The 21,072-nt window shown below is 38.9% G+C and overlaps 2 protein-coding genes across 2 annotated transcripts; both read right to left on the bottom strand.

Annotated features, from left to right (window-relative positions):
- Positions 1–918: 918 nt before the first annotated feature.
- Positions 919–5,078, bottom strand: LOC147861033 (adenosine kinase 2-like). Its single transcript, XM_087323707.1, has 13 exons — positions 4,930–5,078; positions 3,547–3,600; positions 3,128–3,174; positions 2,991–3,022; positions 2,793–2,894; positions 2,617–2,684; positions 2,295–2,371; positions 2,117–2,214; positions 1,922–1,992; positions 1,778–1,844; positions 1,532–1,654; positions 1,391–1,451; positions 919–1,217 (listed from the first exon to the last, which is right to left on the bottom strand). The coding sequence occupies exons 1-13, from the start codon at positions 5,022–5,024 to the stop codon at positions 1,075–1,077; spliced, it is 1,038 nt and encodes a 345-aa protein (XP_087179833.1). The 5' UTR covers positions 5,025–5,078; the 3' UTR covers positions 919–1,074.
- Positions 5,079–7,409: 2,331 nt separating this feature from the next.
- On the bottom strand, positions 7,410–20,611 carry LOC147861032 (equilibrative nucleotide transporter 1-like). The gene is made up of 2 exons (XM_087323764.1): positions 20,053–20,611; positions 7,410–8,427 (listed from the first exon to the last, which is right to left on the bottom strand). Exons 1-2 carry the CDS (start codon positions 20,594–20,596, stop codon positions 7,637–7,639), a joined length of 1,335 nt encoding a protein of 444 aa, XP_087179890.1. The 5' UTR covers positions 20,597–20,611; the 3' UTR covers positions 7,410–7,636.
- Between the last annotated feature and the right edge of the window lie 461 nt (positions 20,612–21,072).

Below are 21,072 nucleotides of genomic sequence, written 5' to 3'. Positions count from 1 at the left end.
ATTGGATGTACTACTACCTAGAAAAGACAATGTTGAAATAGAATGTTGCTTTTTTGTTGGATCTTAAGACAATATATTGCAACTAGAAAAGCAATAAATGAAGATATTTGGATTTCAAGCCTGGTTGGGGTGAATTGGGAATACATTTGGATATATGATTAGTTTACTATAACAATCATGATGCCAACATTTGACTTAAAATCAAACTGACCAAACACATTGATGTCAAGATACACTTCATCAATGATTTCGTGGCTCAAGGTTTTATTACAAGTTACAACTAAGAAGACTTCTACAAATGTTGACCAATGACCATGGTAGTTCAAACGTCCTAGTTCAAAAATTTGTTCACGTATTTCAAAGCAAGGTGTAGTTTTTTGCAGCTTTCGTGAGAGGACCAAATACATAATCATACTAAATGTCACTTCATCTGAGGACCAAATAATCATACTAAATGTCACTTCATCTGGCCATAAATATCCGTAACTAGTACCCATTCTAGGAGCAAACACCAAAAATTGAAATTTCACACTGCTCTAAGAATTGGCATAGGAATCCAACAAAACCAAGATAAATTCTTGTTCGCAGCTGTCTTATTGCAATGTACATTTTATTTTTTTAATATCAATATTGAGTTATAAATCATTTCTACAAGAAAGACCAAGAGAAACTACAATCACATGTAGACTCTTGAGGACCTACCACAAATTGCATATTACATTGAAATAGAGTGACACATTTCTGATAGCTAACAATCTAGACACAGTAAACATGTGTATACACACAATATGCATACATGTGATACAAATATCACACAATATACATACATATAATAAACGTACAAGTTTTTGAATAACCTATAACGTTGTATAACAAACAAACTAATCCTATAATTCAATCATTATCCTACCCAAAACATGATCAAATAAAGCAACCAATTTTGAATTGCAGACTGCAAAATTGTTCCACGTTGAGCTTGAAAAGAATGACTCACATATTGACCAAGAGTATTTGTATGCATAGCAAGCAATACATGACAGAATTCATTAACACTTACTTTAAAGCACATCTTATCTAGAGAAAATTTGGCTTTGGTGGATACTTGCATCCAGACTCTTGGATAATCACACTAGCTGCATAGTGTCCTGCTCTCACGCATTCATTTATCTCTTTTCCCTGAACCAGTTGAGATAAGAAACCTCCAACAAATGCATCACCTACAAGAAGAGTTTTTTCAGATTTCACTTCATTAGAATCTCATTTACTCCTAGAAATCTCATTTACTCCAACTAATTTTTTAAGTCTAGGAATCTCATTTACTCCTAGAAAATAAATCTAACTTTGACTTAACGAACTACTTTTTTTAATGCATGAGAGGGTGAGAGAGAACCAGCTCCATTTGTATCAACTAGTTTCTCTTTCGGAATCTTCACCACAGGGTACTCAGAAGCCTGCACAAAGGCCATTAACTATTAAATAACAGATCGACTGCAAATCAAATCACCTTGATAAAATTTACAGGACTGCATACCGTCCCATCCTCTGCTACTACTGTAGAATCAGAACCTTGGGTGATGACAGCAATGCGTTTGTGTGTCCCAGTAACCTTAGGCAAGGCTGCAATTTTCAATGCAATTTCTTTCACATCTTCAGTCTGCATAAAACCACATCCTTTTATCAAAAATTTGAATATAATATAACATAGTTAATGAGATAGCTTGCATGATATAGATATTTAAATTCAAGATAGATCACATTTGCATCCATCCAACCATACCTCCCATTTTTGCACCTTAGCGAATGCCCTTGCCTCTGTTTCATTTCCAAAAAGATAATCCACATGCCTGTAAACACTATTTTTCAGCAGAAGGATGATGTTTGCATGGATAATGGAAACATAAACAGAAGGTCAACAAATTACGCTAGGGCATCTAAGAGTGGTTGTGTGAAGAATTCACAAATGAAAGGAGCAGACAGGTTCATCGCAAATACCTAAGGTAATGAAACAAAAAATCCATTACTCAAGTAATCATCACCAGATAACAGGGATAAGAAATTAAGAATCCATATAATTCAACAAAGCAAAGAATCAATAAAACGGAAGCAATGTTTATACCTTCCCCTTCTCAGAAATATGGCGAGCAACATGCATAATAGATTCAGGTGACACCGTCAGAAAGAAGCCCGCAATGTAGACAAACTTTGCCTTTTCAACTGCAAAAACATAGAGCATTCATTATCTTCAAGCAATATTTCAACTGCAATATCACTTAGATATCTACAGCGCAACATACCTAAGGCCCAATTCTCAGGCTGTTTCAAGTGATCAGACTTGTAACAATTGGCTGCTGACAGATTGGCCACAAGCGATCTGAAACAGAAGAAACGGTAATCTAACAATGTGTCCCATATCACTGTGTCACATATCTACATTCTAACTGACCTTCATTAACTAGCTAAGGATCGTTGAAAGATAAAACATCCGTGTTCTACAGAAAATTAACTTCTTCAATCCACAAATATATCCTAACTCTAGTGTTACATACGAGAAGCTCAAATTCCAGTTATACTCAAATTAGGAAAACCAACTCTTGCAGGTCTTAACCAAAAAACCACCTTTCTCCTCCATTGACAAGAACAGCACAAGTGCCGGTAGGTACTGACTCATGTTCATAGTAATGCACCTGTTATTCATTCACAAGATCAGTCAATCATATATTTCCATCATTCCTATTCAAAACAAATCTGTACAGATACAAACAAATCTTTAATGGAAGGGTATTTTTACATACATTCACTCCAGAAGCTGTGGAGCTTTTATGCATCTCCTGTCCAAATTTGTCCTTGCCAATACAACCTATATAGCTTGTGGCACCAGGGGTTTGCAGCATCCACTGCGCAAAATGAGAGAGAGAGAGACTTAAGTCATCAAAAAAGGAGGATAATGAGCTTAAAAAATAACCTCACCGACCAGTTGGCTCAGAAATTACCTGTGCAACCCTGATAGAATTTTGCGTGGCACCTGCAGGTAGATCAGATCTAGGTAAGATCATGGTTTGGCAAATCTTTAAAAAATAAGGAAGAGAACAAAAACTTTAATGAGAGCTGGACATATACTGAAACCCACCTCCAGCAATGTATTCTACCTCATACTTCTCAGAAAGTTCCGTATACCTGATAAATAATTCATCAGCTGACTAGCAAAATCAATAAAATGTTTAACTGTGTGTAGTACTTGTGATTCAATGTTTTAATTTGTGTGTGAATCAAGATTCCTAAGATCCCCGAGGTTACATTTAATGGAATGGAAATATATTATTTTATAGCCATCAACCATGCTTTGACACAAAAGAGAAGTGAGTCACCAAACGATCCTTTACTTTGACAAAGAGTACATACATATAAAACTAAGGAATTCGCAAACATACCATTCTCTACACCTTAAATGGAGAAAACAATTCCCATGTATTTTATTACATGAAAGAAATGGATCATACTACAAAAGAGATAATATATTACAGAAACTTTTGAGCAGTCAATACATACATGGGGAAATGCTTCTCCTCTGCCAGAATAGCATTGTTCAGCTTCACATCATACCTGCACACAATAGAGACAGTGAGGCTTCAATAGTAAAAAAATCAATGTAGTTATTTCGCAATCCATCTATAAGCAAGTGCAGATCTAACAAACTATCGAATTATCAAAACGACTGATCCTTGATCCTATACAAGCATGTGTAAATCTGACTCAAAAATCAATAGAAGCACGTATTAGGCTCCTATCAGAAAGAAGCAACACATGCCTATATTTCATTACAACGGTTTCTGAAAAATATGGTTTAAACTTTTTTTAGCAGGATGTAATGTGTGAAATTTTCAGATCATATACAATGCATGCACAGATCTGAACAGTTTGGAGTATTCACAATGTTACACGATAACAAAGAAACCAGATCTACAAGCAGTTTTTAGAGTTTAGGACTTAGATCTACATCAGATAAAGAAAGACAGTATAATGTGTATCATGACCCATGATTGAGGCTTTAGTACGAAACAATGAAGATATTTATCAGATCATTTAGAAGCGTGTGGGAAGCAGTGAAGCCATAATTCAGATCATAAATTTCAAAACATGTGCATATCTGAAACAGTTCTGGTAGGGTAGAAATAAACAGAATAGTGCACTCAAATTGGAAAACGGATCCGTCCATGAAAGTTACTGGATCAAAGTGGATCCATGTCCAACAACGGAACCTTCAGTATAGAAGAAGCAGATCTAAATTATTGGAGTCATAAAAATAGAATCATCTGCTATATGCAGACCCTCACTACAGAAAAAGCAGATCTAAATCAGTAAAGGCATAGAAATAAAATATTTCACTCTACCTAAACATCGGTCAAAAATGATAAAAGCACACTGTATGTGTCTCATATTAAGGTTTCTTAATTGGAAGACATGGTGCAAAGGGTACATAATGTTATTGCTTTTCTGGATGGATGAGATTTAAATTAGTGCGAGTTATCTGGATATATCTTGTCAGTGTTTCAGGACTGCTCCTGCTTTGTATATTATGATCTGAACTGCATTTTACACCAACGTTCAGATAATGTATTTTCCCGGGTCCTTTATACAAGTATGTGCAGATCTGAAGCAGATAAATAAGAATACTACAATGTGTATGCTAGGCAATCCATATCCATGCCTGATGGTCTAAGGTGCCCACAGCAGAAATGCTTGAACTTTCTTACAGAATAAAAGAAACATTGCTACAAAGTGATGGTTGAGGATTTTTCCAGAATACAGCAGAGGACTAGACAGGAAAGGGATCCGTATGGCCAGTTAATTAAAAGCAGGAAGATTTGGAGCACAAATACATCCCAGATAAGAGCAAAGGAGTTGAGCAGAAGACAGAAGGAAGGGACTTACTTGTCGAGGAAGGATGTTTCGACGACTGCAGAGATGTCGAGGAGAGGGTTTCCCATGCCGAGAAGGACTCCTTGGAGCTCAGAAGAAGGCGCCATAGCAGCTGGAGTGGAGATATGCTGAGCAAATGGAGAAGTGAAGAGAAGTGCAGAGAAACCCTTGCAGTGAGTGCTTTATGTATGTATGTATGTATGTATGTATGTATGTATGTACTATATATGTACATAATACATACATATATGAATGAATGTGCCCACAATAATGACACTTCTTCTTCTTCTTCTTCTTCTTCTTGTCGCTTTCTTTGATTTGAGTTTTTTTATTGGAGAGGAGAGTGTGAGTTTGAGTGGAGATTGGACCCCACTCACTCACACACACATTAGTCAGAGTAGAGAATACAAATCACACAAGACCATGGAATCATGGTGTACACATAGTCGATCAATCATGGGGAATTGGTCGAGGCGGAGAGAGTGGCTATGTGTGAGTGTAATCAATCTATCATGGCTATCCAAGTGCCATACAATGACAACACATGCACACACTTATGCATGCATGCTTGCATGTTTGTCTGTTTGTATGTACGAACGATAAACATTCAGTTAAGTGCACACCTTGATCTTGGGAAAAAAGTGTGCCCTTAGGGTTGAATATGACAATCTTGTTGATATCAGAGGCATTTCGTACATCAGACAACCTCATCATCTTCTCGTCCTTGAACTAAAGGGTTAGGAGAATGACAAACCGATACAAGGTCTAGAAGGAGATGTTCCTCCAGATGACATTAGAGATGAGGGGCTCTTTCCACCCAATTAGGGCCATGTGCATAAGATTATTGGTGGGCTGCTTTGCAATAGGTTATCATTGGGCACTTACCACATGATTGGGGGCATGTTCAAAATATTAGTAGTGGACTTATCTCTGGCACTTTCAACATGTCCATGATCAAATTCATTGTTCATACCTTGATGCTAACTACTTGGCAATGCTTCACGTTGTCGCATGCTTCAGGTCAGCAAGGATCCTTGACCCCAACAATAGTGAGAAGGGTCAAGTTAGGACCAGTAGGAATATTCCAATCCTCTATCATAGTTTCAATTCCAATTTTTGTTGGCGATATCATTGTTTTTTATGTTTGTAGCACAAATTCAATGTGGTTTGATATAAGTTTGTCATGAAACAATGTAAATTTTTTATTTGGATTTTGGCCTCCCAAAAAAGTGCACTAAAATGGATACGCACTTAACTAAATGGTTATTGTATGTATTATGCATGCATGTATGTATGTGAGTGTATGTATGTATGTATGTATGTATGTATGTATGTATGGGGGGTGGTAGAGAGAGAGAGAGAGAGAGAGAGAGAGAGAGAGAGAGAGAGAGAGAGAGAGAGAGAGAGAGAGAGATCACTACAAGGTGTTAGGATTGTAGTGATAGCCCCTCATTCTTGTGTACATTTCATTTTAACATTTAGTATCCTCAATCAATTAAAGAGAGCAATGATTGATTTGTCTCATGTGTGTGGAATGCACGCTACTTATTTCATTAGAGTCAATTGTGTACACATATTTGTGATGATCCCTAGCAACTCTTTTGCCATTATGGGTAAGATTTGTATTATGGGTTTATGATAGAAAATATACATCTTGTTATTGGATATTTTAAAACCATCACCCATTTTTTATGAAGGACTGCATACAAGGTCAAGGTCATGTCCAATGCCAAAGCAAGAAAAGCAGGGTTCACGGTACACCCCAAGGAAAAACATAGGAAATTGAGGAGGAGGATTTGCAATAGAAGGCCGATAGCAAGGAAGGAGTTACACGGGTATGCAACGTGATAAGAGGAGTTAGAACAAAAACAATAAGCTACAAGGATATATGACATTGAAGGGGGGATTACATGAGGAAGCACTATGAAGGTACACAGTAGTTACAAATTAATGAGACAAGGGAAGGGGTTACAAGACAAGGAGGATCTAAAAGGTAAGCAATGGTGTAAGAAGAGCAATAAATGAATGAGATTAAGAAAGGAGTTATAAAAGAGTGAGATTAGATGAATTGCATATGTACCCTACTAAGGTAGCTAGCGACCATCACCGACTACCCCGCATCTCCACCAATATTTGAGATGCACATAGATAGGATCCAAACTAGATCGTCTTGCTTCTTACTTCTTGCTTAATTTTTAGTTGATATAGAGACCCATTTGGGTTGGTTTGGCTACCAACTAATGCATGCATTCATGCTTGTTAAAAAGGTGGCACAAAGGAACAAAGGTACACCACAACATGAAGCTTCGCACTTGTTCAAAAGGTGGCACAAAGGTACGCCACGATACGACATCATTAGTAGAATAAAGTTTAAACTATAGTCAAACTACAAATTCAATCAAGATGTAAGATTACGTGCAAATAAATAAATTACTTCTTTTGAAACTAAAGTTGTATTGCCAAGATTTTATCCAAACAAGTGGGGTGTCATAGAACAAGAGAACTCAATCCCATTTACATTATTCACATTGACATTGGATTAATCATATCTGTTGCCCATTGTCTTCTTACACAAGCTTCAATGGTGACCTAGTAGGTTTCTAATTAGAGAAATATAGAGAAACAATTGAGGTCATGATAGCCTTAGGAGCGTGTAGATGCATATGCACTAAACAGAATATCCTTAAAATATACCCAAATGTTAACAAAGAATAAAGAATTAAAGAACCCATATCCACTCAACCATAGATCCTCCAGCAAGCCCCAACAGCAAAAACAGAACCATCAAGAAGCCTGCCACCTCAGCTTCCTCTAAAGGTACAGATTTAGGTGCAAGAACCATAAGAATCACTGTGAAATACCCATTGGTTAAGCCTAATAAGAAAGTTATAACCATAACTACAGAATCTGCTTGGAAGAAACTAGGTCCGTGTAGACATAAATAAAAGAGAAGGTAAAACACAACCCTCCCTAGACTTCCTCCAATGGCAAAGACTTTGTTTTCGGTCGTAAATAGCTTATGACTCGCAAGATACTTCCCAATCAGATCAGCAATGTTATAAAACGAAATCAACAATATTGCATACCAATCTCCAAAGAATGTTGACTGTAAATCTTCAGTTATGTGGCCAGGAAAGATAGATAATGTTACCACATATATAAAGGCTACAGACAAAGCAAATCCTTGTATTTTCTTCCAAATGTGCCGATAAGATACTAGTTTCTTTGTGTCCAACTTTCCACCTTTACTAGAGTTTGGAACCACTAATGCGTCAGTTTCTTTGTCAATATGCACGTACTCCAAAAGGTAGGTAGCTTCAATTGTTGTGGTCCTAAGTTTTCTGTAATGTTGCATGATGGGTAGCTTTTCTACAACATTATAACCAACAACACATGCAACCATTAACACTGCACTAACACTGAAATAGAGATATGCACTTGCCACAATGCCCGAGTTATTTTGTGGCATGACTGCTTTTGTTATTATACGCAAAACAGAGACCAGCACTCCTGAAATGCATACAAAACAAGTATCACTTCTCTCTCTCTCTCTCTCTCTCTCTGAGTTATTTTGAGAGTCGTAACAGAGTTTTTACCACAGTAGTAATCCCCCTTCTTAGAAAGCAGTCACATACAAGATGATAGGTTGCTTTAATCCCATAGGCAAAATTGGCCTCATCATGGACGATAGAATATCAATTCTATTCTCCATCTCCATCTCTCTCTGCTTGGTTGCTGTGTTAAACTTTCTTACTGCGTTTGACAGTTTCTTGCTGCTTTTAGGTTTTCTTATTGCATTTTAGGGTTTCTTGCTGCATTTTAGGATGTTGGTGTTTTAGAGTTTTTTTTAATAGCACTTTGGAATTTCTTTCTACGTTTTAGGCTTTCTTTTTGTGTTTTAGGGTCTACTCTAACAGCATTTTAGAATTTCTTACTATGTTTTAGGTTTCTTGATGTGATTTAGGGTTTGTTTCTTTCATCCTCTATTTTTAAGGTTTCTTTTTCTTGCATTTAGGGTTTTTAATGTTTGTTGCACCTTCCAGTTTCCTGTCACTGCATTTTAAAATTTCTTACCATATCTTTTTTCCTTACCTCTACTATCCATACAACTATTGAGCTCATCACAACACTCGAGAAGAGTGAGGGCGTCTAACAAAAATTGAGAAAACACTTTGTGATTTGATAGACTCAAATAAGAAATCAAATACAATCATTAATGCCTTAAAACGTCCTATCTCTATCCATGAATAAGAAAACAAACATATTTGAGTAAATATGAAGCAACGAAGCTGAAAATTACCAAGAACAAAGAAGGCAAAGTTGACAACTTTAGAACATCAAATCGAGTTTAAAAGAGGTGGCCAATAATCTTTAAAAAGGGAAGGTAATGGTAGAACTTGCCCTAGTCAATGAGGTTGAAGTCAACAACCTATACATCGAAGAAGAAAAAGGTAGTCAAAGAGGTAAAAATGGAAATCAAAGCAAAAGAGTCTAGATTGGTGAAGGTAGATAAGAAACAAGTCCAAAAGATGAGGAAGTCATATTAAGAACAGATGAGGTATGCAAGATGACTCAAATGTTCGAGTCACAGGCATTCATGAGTCCCTAAATGCCAACCCCAAGCAAGGCCATTAAAATGGGAATTTGTGGCCTATTGCACAGAAAAATGAGAGCTACACATTGCAGTTTGGAACTGCAATGAATCACTTTGGACACACCTGATAAGAATGGAAGAGGTCGAGGTAGGGGATACATGCTCATCACAGAAACACACGAAAGCCCAAAGAAATTCTAACTCAAGTGGGAGGGCATTTTCAATGGGATCCTGCAAACAAGAAAACCAGTAGACTAAGTACAATTACAAGGGTCAGGTGGAATATTATTTCTCTTCCAACAAACCTTACAACCACAGATCAAGTAATGAACCCCCAAGTGTAGGATTTCAATGGGAGTCTACAAACAAGAAAAACACCAGACAAAGTACATCACAAGGCTCGGCTGGATTTTATTTCTTTTCAGACAAGCCATATATATCCACAAAACAACTAGTGGATCAGGATGCAGAGGCTAGATGCATGTGGATCTGACTGAAATCTAGGACCAGATCTACAGAAGTGAAGGACAACAATCAGGAACTGAGAGACAAAAATTGAATCACCCTAAAATGTCCAATCTAATAGCATTATGTGACACTCAAGTCTCGGCAACGTAATTCCTCATTCAAGACTTCAATAACAAGAAAAAATAGACAACCTGATACTTATGACTTGGTTAAAAACCCACAGATGATGCACTTGGAAACAAGGCCACAAAATATGGAAAACATCAATTAGAGCCATTGTCTAGACATCACTTGGTAATCTACAGTGGGATGAATTCACGGCCAGATTCTAGCAGCCTTACATGTTTATCACTAGGAGGTGGCAGGAGCATAATTGACAATATCCTCGAGAGAAGGGACAAGTTAGTTGTGATGGTGTATTGTCCGCAAGGGCCAAGGACCAACAACACACCCTTACAGATAACACAATCACCCTTACAGATAACACAATCACCCTTACTGTTGCACATAAAATCAATTGGACCTCGTCGAGAGGGCCGTCCCAACACATGGACCATGCACATGATTGGGACTATCGATAAGTCAAGGGATCCCATCAACCAAAGAATTATTGAGTATCATGATTGGCCACATACTCACCAAACTCTATAAAGCAGTGCTCGAGGCCAAACTCAACACTTCTACCAAGGTCAAAAAGATACGAGCCCTAGGTCAAGCAGAATTTATGAGAGTTTTCTGTACCAAAAAACACACCTTACATTAATTACATTTCCTAGTGGATCAAAAAAAGGCGCAAAAGATGAGATTGTGGATGCTTTGTAGATTTCTTGAAGGCCTTTGATACTTTACCAAGTGCATTCACACTTCCATCTGACATGATGTCAGCAACAGATACACTATGAGTGAGTGTTGGGATGATTTAGGTGTCCATGGGGACTATTGGACGTCATCCCAAGCATCCTTGGTGTGAGTCAAGGATGTCCACTCTCCCCTACACACTTTAAATTGTACATCAACAGGAACCAGATTGCGTAGGCAGTGAGGGAATTGACATATCAGGTAAACCACTCCACATTCTTCTTTACACTAATGACTTAATTTTGGTGTCTAAATCTCACAGAGGTCTACAACATCATCTCAATGCTTTTGATGGTTATTGCTGCAAAAAAGATTCTCATTAAAAACCATGGAAAGACTAAACACATGATCTTCAACACATACATGCCAACTTGCAGACAAGTTATCTTCACTCTAACATGAGGGTAAGTTGAATGTATATTTAGGAGTCATATTTATAAGCACAAATGAGCGCTTCTCTATGATAGAGGCCGCCAAGGATTGACTTACTCAAGGATACGCATCTGTAGCCCTGCTAGAATGACATTGCAACTTGCAGGAGCCTCATACCTGAGTATGGTTATTCAACACCAAGGAACCTCTATTTATGTAGGAGGCAACCATATGTGCTCCCGGCCTCCACATGTACATGACAAACAAATAGATTGTCCACAAGTCATGACGTTGTCAGGGATGAGGAGGTAACGATATAAGGTAACGATATTTTAAGAACTTGGTTCCAGTTAGATACAATCCAGCCTCAAATTCCACCACCTTCGAGAAAGAACATCTGTAGATGAGATGTGTATCTAGAATGAAATTGGAAAGCCATTCATCTTGTATATAAGTTGTCCATTATCATAAGTTAGGGCACCTACATGATGCTACTTGAAATTTTATTCCACATCTTGATATCCACGTTTTTGCTAACAGAGAAAAATCTTTGACATTAAGAAGAGGATGTCGCTATGGGATAAAACATAAGAGGGCTTGCCCTATGATTTTTCACCTGATCACTGCTTCTACACCTTTGATGACCTGTGGTTCTTGAGTTTTGGATTCTATAGATATCATGATCCAATGACTACAAGATAAAATTCGTCTTGGCACTCTAAAGATGCAGAAGAAATTCCTTCTACTCACTCTTGTTATGTGGATGCAGATAATCACTCGGTAATTACTGTTAGGTGGTGTTACATGTACATAGATACATGTACATAGTGTGAAAAGCCCAAAATAGTCTGCGCTCTTTTTTTCCCTTTCTATTATTCTTTTGTAGCTATTGGGGGAAAACTTCTCGGCTGAAATGAAGTAGTGCAGAACTATTGCCACCCTCGTCTATATGTGTCTTGCTCTCTCAGGGTTTCTCCTCTTCATTTGCTGTCTCTGCATTCAGACCCTTTAGAAGAACTGTGGTTCTCTGCTCCACCGACTTACAACAGTGGTATCAGAGCGTTGGGAGACCGCAATAGGGAGCCAGGGAGATTGTAGCAACGAGTGTCGGAGAATGGCTGAAGCATTGATCTGCTGTTGGGCATCTTCAGCATTTCTTTCTCTTTCGACAGGAAGAAAAAAGTCTGCTATCCACAGGTATTCCTTTGATTCAAACACTCACGCTTGTTCAACATATTTTTCAGTGGAAATAAGTTGTGGTGGGAGACCTCACTACATTTGGCAGAGTTGGAATCAGTAGTAAAGACTGCTTTCTTGCATAGGGATCTTGATGAGGAGATCTATATGGAACAACCAGAAGGTTATGAAATCCCAGGCAAAGAACACTTGGTATGTAAACTCAGGAAGAGCTTGTACGGGCTTAAGCAGTCCCCAAGATTGTGGTACCAAAAGTTTGATGCTTTTATGAAGACTAAAGGGTGCACTAGAAGCAATGAGGATCCTTGCCTTCATACGAAAAAATATTCAGATGAGAGTTCTATTATGTTGATACTCTATGTTGATGACATGTTTATCGTTGGTAAAAACAAGGATGAGTTATCCTTGTTGAAGAAAAACTTGTTGGGAATATGTCTCTCCAGTGAGAGGAAGAACCGACTGATCGGAAAGCCGACAGTCGAAGAGTCGAAAAACAGTGAGTCGACTGTTTGAAGATTCGACTATTTTTATTATAGTAATAATAATGATGATGATGTTAGGAAACAGGTCTCTCGGATGGGGAGAGAGAGGAGCCGAGTTGATGAGTGACTCAGCCGAGGCCGAAACTAGAATCGTGTAAATAGCCAACTCGGGAGACTATATCTGTAAATAGTCTAAGTGTGCGCCCCATTAGGACTACGTATGTAAATAGCCAGAAAGTTGTATAGGTATATATACAACTAGGGCAAACTTTATGTGTGTGATGAACAGAGTTGAAACAGAAGTAGTTGTGTAGAGAGTGAGAGGGAGAGAGAGAGAAGTGAGAGTCGTGCCATAGCTGTGTGTGTAACAGCAGACGCGAAGAGCCCTGGGCAGCTGATGCACTCGTGAGAGAGTGTTGTAACCTTCTCACTATTGTATATCCACTATTTGTATAGTGAAGTTCTGTTCACCCGTGGTTTTCCCCGTTTTAGGGTTTCCACGTAAATCTCTGTGTACATCTTGTTTATCTTGTCTTTCTGGCATTTCTGTGATTCGTATTTCAGCGCGTAGTTCATTTATTGTGATCTATTCCGCAATGATTTCTCAACAAAACTTGAGTCAGACTTTTGACATGAAGGATGATTTGGGGGACGCAAAACATATTCTCGGTATGCGTATTACTCATGAAGGAGTAAACGATGCATTTACTTATCTCAGGCTGAGTACATATCCAAAGTACTCAAGAGGTTTAATATGGAGAATGCAAAGCCGTTGAGCACTCCATTGCCTGCATATGTAAAGCTGAGCACCCCACATCTGATGAGGACAAGGAAATCATGTTAGGTGTAAAGGCCCGTAGTTCACAAATTAGGTAATTATTCGTATATGTGAACACATTGTTCACCTGGACAGGACACCTCCTTTTATAATGTGAACACACCACTTTCTATGTAAGGTTAACTAATATAATAACCTTCTTTTTTCTTGTGTACCAATCAAGGCGGTTGGGTACACCAAAGATCTGTGTGTCTCTACTCTTATCTCTACTACAGTCCTGTTTGCTGAACGTCATCTCTCAATGGCTGATCCGTCAAACATCCCTCTTTACCTTTAACTGGTATCAGAGCCAAATCTCTTTCCTCTACTTTGCTGTTTTTCTTTAGATTCAGAATCAGCAGAAAACACAGATTTAAAAAATAAAAAAAATAAAAAAATAAAAAATCTGTCAGACCCTTTTCTATTGGTATTCTGCTCAATTTCTGAAGGCATCTGTCATAAATCTTGGGAGCAATGGCCTCCACTTCAGCTGAAGTGAAAAACCTCTTTGAAATCAAGAGATTTGATGGAAAAGGTTTCGAATTATGGAAAGAGCGTATGCTGGGCATCCTCTTTCTAAGAGATTGTGAAGATGCTCTTGTAGAAACGAAACCAGAGAGCATGGAAAATGATGCTTGGAACACTCTGAATAAGAAAGCCATTACATATATTAAAATGGCTGTTTCTGATGAAATTCTTGTAGATGTAAAGGGCTTGACTACTGCCCATCAAGTTTGGGAGAAACTTAAGAAAACTTACGAGAATACTACTCCTGTGAATCAGGTGCATTTGATGAGAAAACTTGTCAGTATGAGGCTTGATGAGTCGAAAGGTGCAACAGAGCATCTATCTTTATTCACAGGTACTCTCTCCCAACTACAAGATTCAGGATTACCAGCTTTTGATGACAAGCTCAAAGCTATCTTCCTACTTATGACTTTACCGGATTCGTGGGAAACATTAGTTGTTTCACTATCTAATAGCCCCACCTTGACCTTCGATGGTGTGCGGGGCTCTATTCTCAGTGAAGAGATTAGAAGACAATCTAGCGGAGAAGGTAGTGGTTCAGCATACAATATTAGGGGGAGATATGATAAGAGGAACCCAAATGTAGGACAAAGAAATAGAAGTAAGAGTAGAGGGAAAGGAAAACAACAAGATATCACTTGCTATCATTGTGGCCGTAAAGGTCATAAGAAACCTGATTGTAGATATTGGAAGATGGAACTAGAAAGGAAGAAGAATGTTGGAGAGAAGAAAAACAAAGAGGATAAGTTTAATACAACAGAGAAAGCTAATATGGCTTCAAATGTTATCATTGAAGAGCTATCTGGTGAAGATGGTGATGTACTTTGTATTACAGGTGATGCCTTTATAGCTCATGTTCAAGACATGCAAATCACCAAAACAGATGTTATTGATGCTTTATTGTCAATCGATGATGGATTGACACAGACATGGATAGTAGACTCTGGGGCTTCTTTTCATGTTACTCCATGTTTGGAGTGCTTTACCACATTTGATGCAGGCAGTTATGGAAAAGTTTATCTTGGTAACAATAGTGCTTGCAATATTGATGGTATTGGAACCATACACTTGTCTTTGGATAATGGTCAAGAGCTTGTGCTCAAAGATGTTAGGTATGTACCTGGCATTAAGAAAAGTTTGCTATCTGTAGGACAAATGGATTTGCATGGTTACACCACATTATTCGGTGGTGGATTATGGAAACTAAAGAAAGGATCTATGGTTATTGTGAAAGGTTGCAAAAAGGGCACTCTGTACTGTTTGCAATGTAAAGCTTTACCTGGAAAGTTTCTTGCTATTGCTGAATTCGACTCTCGTTTAGAGCTTTGGCATAAGAGATTAGGACATATGAGCCAAAAAGGACTTGAAGTCCTTTCTGCTTTAAAAAGATTTGATGTTAAAGGATCAAAGCTGGTTTTTTGTAATGATTGTCTATTTGGCAAACAAGTGAGAAATTCTTATTATTCTGGTATCTCTCGTAAACCAAATGTGCTAGATTTGGTGCATTCTGATGTATGTAGCATGCCTGTAAAATCCTTGGGCGGTGCTGCATATTTTATTTCCTTTATCGATGATTATTCTAGGAAGATTTGGGTGTACTTGATGAAAAGAAAAGGTGATGCATTTGATGCATTTAAATCTTTTCATGCATTTGTGACTACTCAAAAAGGGACAAAACTGAAATGTCTCAGAACAGATAATGGGGGTGAGTTTACATCTGCAGAATTTAAGTCTTATTGTGACTTACATGGTATTAAAAGAGAGCTTACTGCTCCATATAACCCTTCATCAAATGGGGTGGCAGAAAGGTATAATAGGACCTTGTGTGAGCGAGTACGATGCATGCTGTCCACAGCTAATCTCCCTCATGAATTTTGGGGAGAAGCATTAAAAACCGCGGTTCATATATGTAATCGTTCTCCCAACAAGTCCTTAAAAAATGGAATCCCTGAGGAGGTTTGGTCTGGCAAACCAGCTTCATATGACCATTTACGAATTTTCGGTTGTGATGCGTTTGTACACATTAGAAGTGAGCTGAGAAATAAGCTCGATGCTAAGTCCACCATGGGCATTTTTATGGGCTATGGTGATGAAGGTGAAATGGGCTATAGGATTTGGTTACCTCAGTCCAGAAAAATTGTACGCAGCCGGGATGTTGTTTTTAATGAAGAAAAATTGCTGAAAAATGCTTGTTCCTCTGTTGGGAACTCTAAGAGCGTTACATTTCAGCAATTACAGCCATCCACAAAATCTGAAAATAAACCTCATGATGCTATACCAAAGGTTGAATATGATGGTCAACCGGTTATCTTTGAGCCAGAAGAAGTTGGACAGCAAAGAGATGCTCATGAAGATATTGGTCAACGAGATGAAGGTACTGAAGAACAAAATATAGATGTCGAACAACATGCTGGACATGGTTCGCAACAGCCAGAAAGTGCTGAAAATGATTTTCCTCCAGATTTAGAACCAATCCCAGAAAATACTGATCATTGGGTACGTAGGTCTAATCGTTCAAGGAGGCAGATATATAGATATGACCCCTCTTTGCATTATGTCATGCTGTCAGATGAGGGTGAACCTCTTACTTATAAGGAGGCAATGTCATGTGAACTTAGTAGTAAGTGGGAGCTTGCAATGCAAGAAGAAATAAAATCTTTATATGCAAATGATACATGGGATCTTGTGTCCTTACCTCAAGGAAGGAAAGCTCTTCCAAATAAGTGGGTTTATAAGGTAAAGGAAATTGAAGGGAAACCAAAATACAAGGCAAGATTAGTTGCCAAGGGTTATGCACAGAAGGAAGGTATTGACTTCCAAGAGGTCTTCTCTCCTGTTGTGAAGATGACCACACTTCGTGTGCTATTTGCTCTCACTGCAATGCTTAATTTGGAGTTGTACCAAATGGATGTAAAGACCGCTTTTTTGCATGGTGATATTGATGAAGAGATCTACATGAAACAACCTGAGGGTTTTGTAGTCTCTAACAAGGAGCATTTGGTATGCAAACTAAAACGTAGCTTGTATGGCCTAAAACAAGCACCACGACAGTGGTATAAGAAGTTTGATACTTTTATGCTTTCTCAAGGCTTTGATCGTAGCTATGCAGATCATTGTTTATACACGAAAAAGGATATCGATGACAGTCCTATCATACTTGTTCTATATGTGGATGATATGTTGCTAGCTGGGAAAAGAAAGACTAGTCTTGATGCTCTAAAAGATCAACTGAAATTGGTCTTCTCTATGAAAGATTTGGGAAATGCAGAGCATATTTTGGGCATGAGAATCAGTAGAAACAGAAAAGACAAATTGTTGTTTTTGTCACAAGAAAAGTACATTGAAAAAGTGCTTAACAGATTTAATATGGCAGAAGCAAAGTCCCTTGGAGTTCCTTTGCCGTCATATCTTAAACTCAGCAAGGCTGATTGTCCAAAGGATGAGATGGAAATCAATGCTATGAAGGGAATTCCTTATGCATCAGCATGTGGTTCTCTAATGTATGCTATGGTAGCTACTCGTCCAGATATTGCTTATGCAGTGGGAGTTGTTAGTCGCTATATGTCTAATCCCGGGAAAGCACATTGGGAGGCTGTCAAGTGTGTTTTCAGGTATCTTAAAGGTACACAGAGAAAATGTTTATGCTATGGGAAGGGTGCATTAAATTTGCAGGGATATTGTGATGCAGACATGGCAGGTGACTTGGATACACGTAAGTCTACTAGCGGGTATATATTTACAGTTGCTGGTGGAGCAGTGTCTTGGTGCTCCAAATTGCAAAAGATTGTAGCACTGAGTACTACTGAAGCTGAATATATTTCAGCTACAGAAGCTTCAAAGGAAGCTATATGGCTCAGTAGACTTGGTGAAGATCTTGGCATGTCTGTTAGTACTCCTGTGTTAGGATGTGATAGCCAGAGTGCTGTGTATCTGGCTAAGAATGCCATGTTTCATTCGCGCACCAAACACATTGATGTGCGACATCACTTTATCAGACAAGTTTTGGAGGATGGTCTAGTAACATTGACCAAGATCAAAACACAGGATAATCCTGCAGATATTCTCACTAAAAGTCTTGGCAAAGCTCAACATGAGCATTGCATACAGCTAGTGGGAGTTACTTGAATGTTCACATCGGACCTTTAAGTGGGAGGTTGTTAGGTGTAAAGGCCCGTAGTTCACAAATTAGGTAATTATTCGTATATGTGAACACATTGTTCACCTGGACAGGACACCTCCTTTTATAATGTGAACACACCACTTTCTATGTAAGGTTAACTAATATAATAACCTTCTTTTTTCTTGTGTACCAATCAAGGCGGTTGGGTACACCAAAGATCTGTGTGTCTCTACTCTTATCTCTACTACAGTCCTGTTTGCTGAACGTCATCTCTCAATAGCTGATCCGTCAAACATCCCTCTTTACCTTTAAATCATGACCAAGATTCCTTATCAATCTGCTACTGGTAGTCTTATGTATGCCATGGTCGCTACTAGAGTAGACATTGCATTTGCAGTGGGAGCGATAAGTCAATTTATGTCAAATCCTGGTAAGAAACATTGGGATGCAGTCAAGTCAGATGTTGAGATATTTGCGTGGCACTAAAGATAAGTGTCTATGTTTGTGTAGAGGTAATGTCTCTATCATCGGATACACAGATTCAGATTATGCTGGATGTGTTGATAGTAGGAAATCTACTTCAGGGTACATTTTTCAAATTATGGTAGGTGCCATTGCTCGGAGATCTCATCTTCAAGAATGTGTTGCATTGTCAACTACAGAGGCAGAGTATATTGCAGCCAATGAGGCATGTAAGGAAGCAATATGGCTTTCTCGATTAGCTCATGATATAGGTATACCCCCACATGTACCCAAATTGTTTTGTGATAGTCAGAGTGCCATTGCTTTGGCTAAGAACCCAGTATATCATGCAAAGACCAATCACATTGGAGTGCAATACCATTTCATTCGGGAATGCTTAGCTAATGGTTGTATTAGCCTTGAGAAGGTCGTTTCTCGAGAAAATGCCGCAGATGCATTGATGAAGGCCTTACCACAAGATGCATTGGAGCATTGTTGTCACTTGATGGGGATCACCTAGTGCCTATGTAACATGCCCATCAGGTGGGAGGTATAGGCCCTGTATAGTTCAACCTTCTATTGTTCGTACTCTTAGTTTAGGCCTTTTAGTGGGAGATTGTTACATGTACATAGATACATGTACAAAGTGTGGAAAGGCCAAAATGTTCTGTGCTCTTTTTTCGGGGAAAATTTCTCTGCTGAAATGAAGTAGGGCAGAACTATTGCCGCCCTCATCTATGTATGTCTTGCTCTCTCAGAGTTTCTCCTCTTCATTTGCTGTCTCTGCATTCAGACCCTTTGAGAAGAACTGTGGTTCTCTGCTCCACCGACTTACAACAGGTGGGCCCTAAGTTTTGAAATTGAGAGATATATCACTCTTCCAGGAAGAACAAATACGACATATTGGACCCAAAAGCAATAAAAACAGTAGCTAATTTCCCTCATCAGGGAGAATGGAGTCGATTTTTGTTTGTTTGTGTGCTAGATCAGATTCTAATGCAGAAGGCATGGAACGATCTATTGCCTAATAGTGTCTTTGTATCTACAATGTTTTACTCTGTGTGTGTTTTCCGTAAATGCGAACAGATAGGACCTGGAATAGCAGATTCGGCAGTTCCAACATTGAATCAGGACAAATTATCCTCTCTCTCTCTCTCTCTCTCTCTCTCTCGTCACAAGAGATAAATAAATAATCGGAGAGGGAGGGGGACTGGAAAAAACTAAGATTTTGACGTACCAGATATGGCTGTACCAATCATTAGAGCTTGCATGTAGCGTTCTGGGAGTTCTCCAGTACTGCCAACAATACTTCCCTGAGCGAGGGCATCAGCAATGCCATTCACTACCACCGCAAACATGGTGACACCATAAGTGGCTGCAGTGCCGGTGTTGTCCGAGATGAAGAAGATATTCATGAGAGGAACAAGAAGAAGCATGGCGATGAAGAGAATGAGGCCTGCATTGACTCGAATATGTGACGGGATATTCCTTCCCAAGACGGTTAAGAGGAGGATGGATAACACTGCGGGGATCATGTAGAGTATAGAGAAGGCACGACCGATCTGGCCGTTCGGATAGAGGAGATCAAAGTAATCGATGGCTGTGATGTACGCATTCCAGGGGACAAGGTATCCAGCCCCCAGCAGAAGGTAGATGGAGTAGGCCACGTTCCATGCATCCTCTACTCCTGCTCCTGCTCCTGCTCCTGCTGCCACTGCTCCTACTACTACATCTTCTTCTTCTTCTTCTTCTTTTTCTTCAGCTTCTGCTCGGGATCTCATGCCTACTCCTCCTCCTCCTCCTCCTCCTCCTTCTTCTTCTTCTGCTGCTGCTGCTACTGTTCCATCCACCGCCATGAGCGTAAAGCTTGACCTACGACCTCTTCGATGGATGGGAGATGGGATATGGGATGGATGGAGGGCATGGATCGCGCCGTCTTTTTATGAAATTGTATGGTGGACACGGTGTCCTTGTGTGCCCCCTGCCCTGCGGTCCAATTACACGATCACGATCACGCCCACAAAGCGAGACAGAGAAAGAGACAGAGATGATTGATGGATCAATCAATCAGTTCACTGTTCAATGTATATACATACATACATACATATATGCCTATGTCTATGTCTATGTCTACATACATATGCATCTACATATGTTATGTTATGTAACATGTTATATGTTATATGTTATGTTTATGCATGTAATGTGTCGTGTCTATTTGCACCCAAATAAATTATAATGGGGCTTGGCAAGGGAA

This window comes from Azolla caroliniana, unplaced genomic scaffold (genome assembly GCF_043228905.1).
Source record: "Azolla caroliniana isolate FFs.n. ecotype wild unplaced genomic scaffold, voAzoCaro1.0.p SCAF_8, whole genome shotgun sequence".
Lineage (NCBI taxonomy): Eukaryota > Viridiplantae > Streptophyta > Polypodiopsida > Salviniales > Salviniaceae > Azolla > Azolla caroliniana.
The sequence above is the reverse complement of the archived record's forward strand: the minus strand, read 5'-3'. Positions and strand labels throughout refer to the sequence as shown.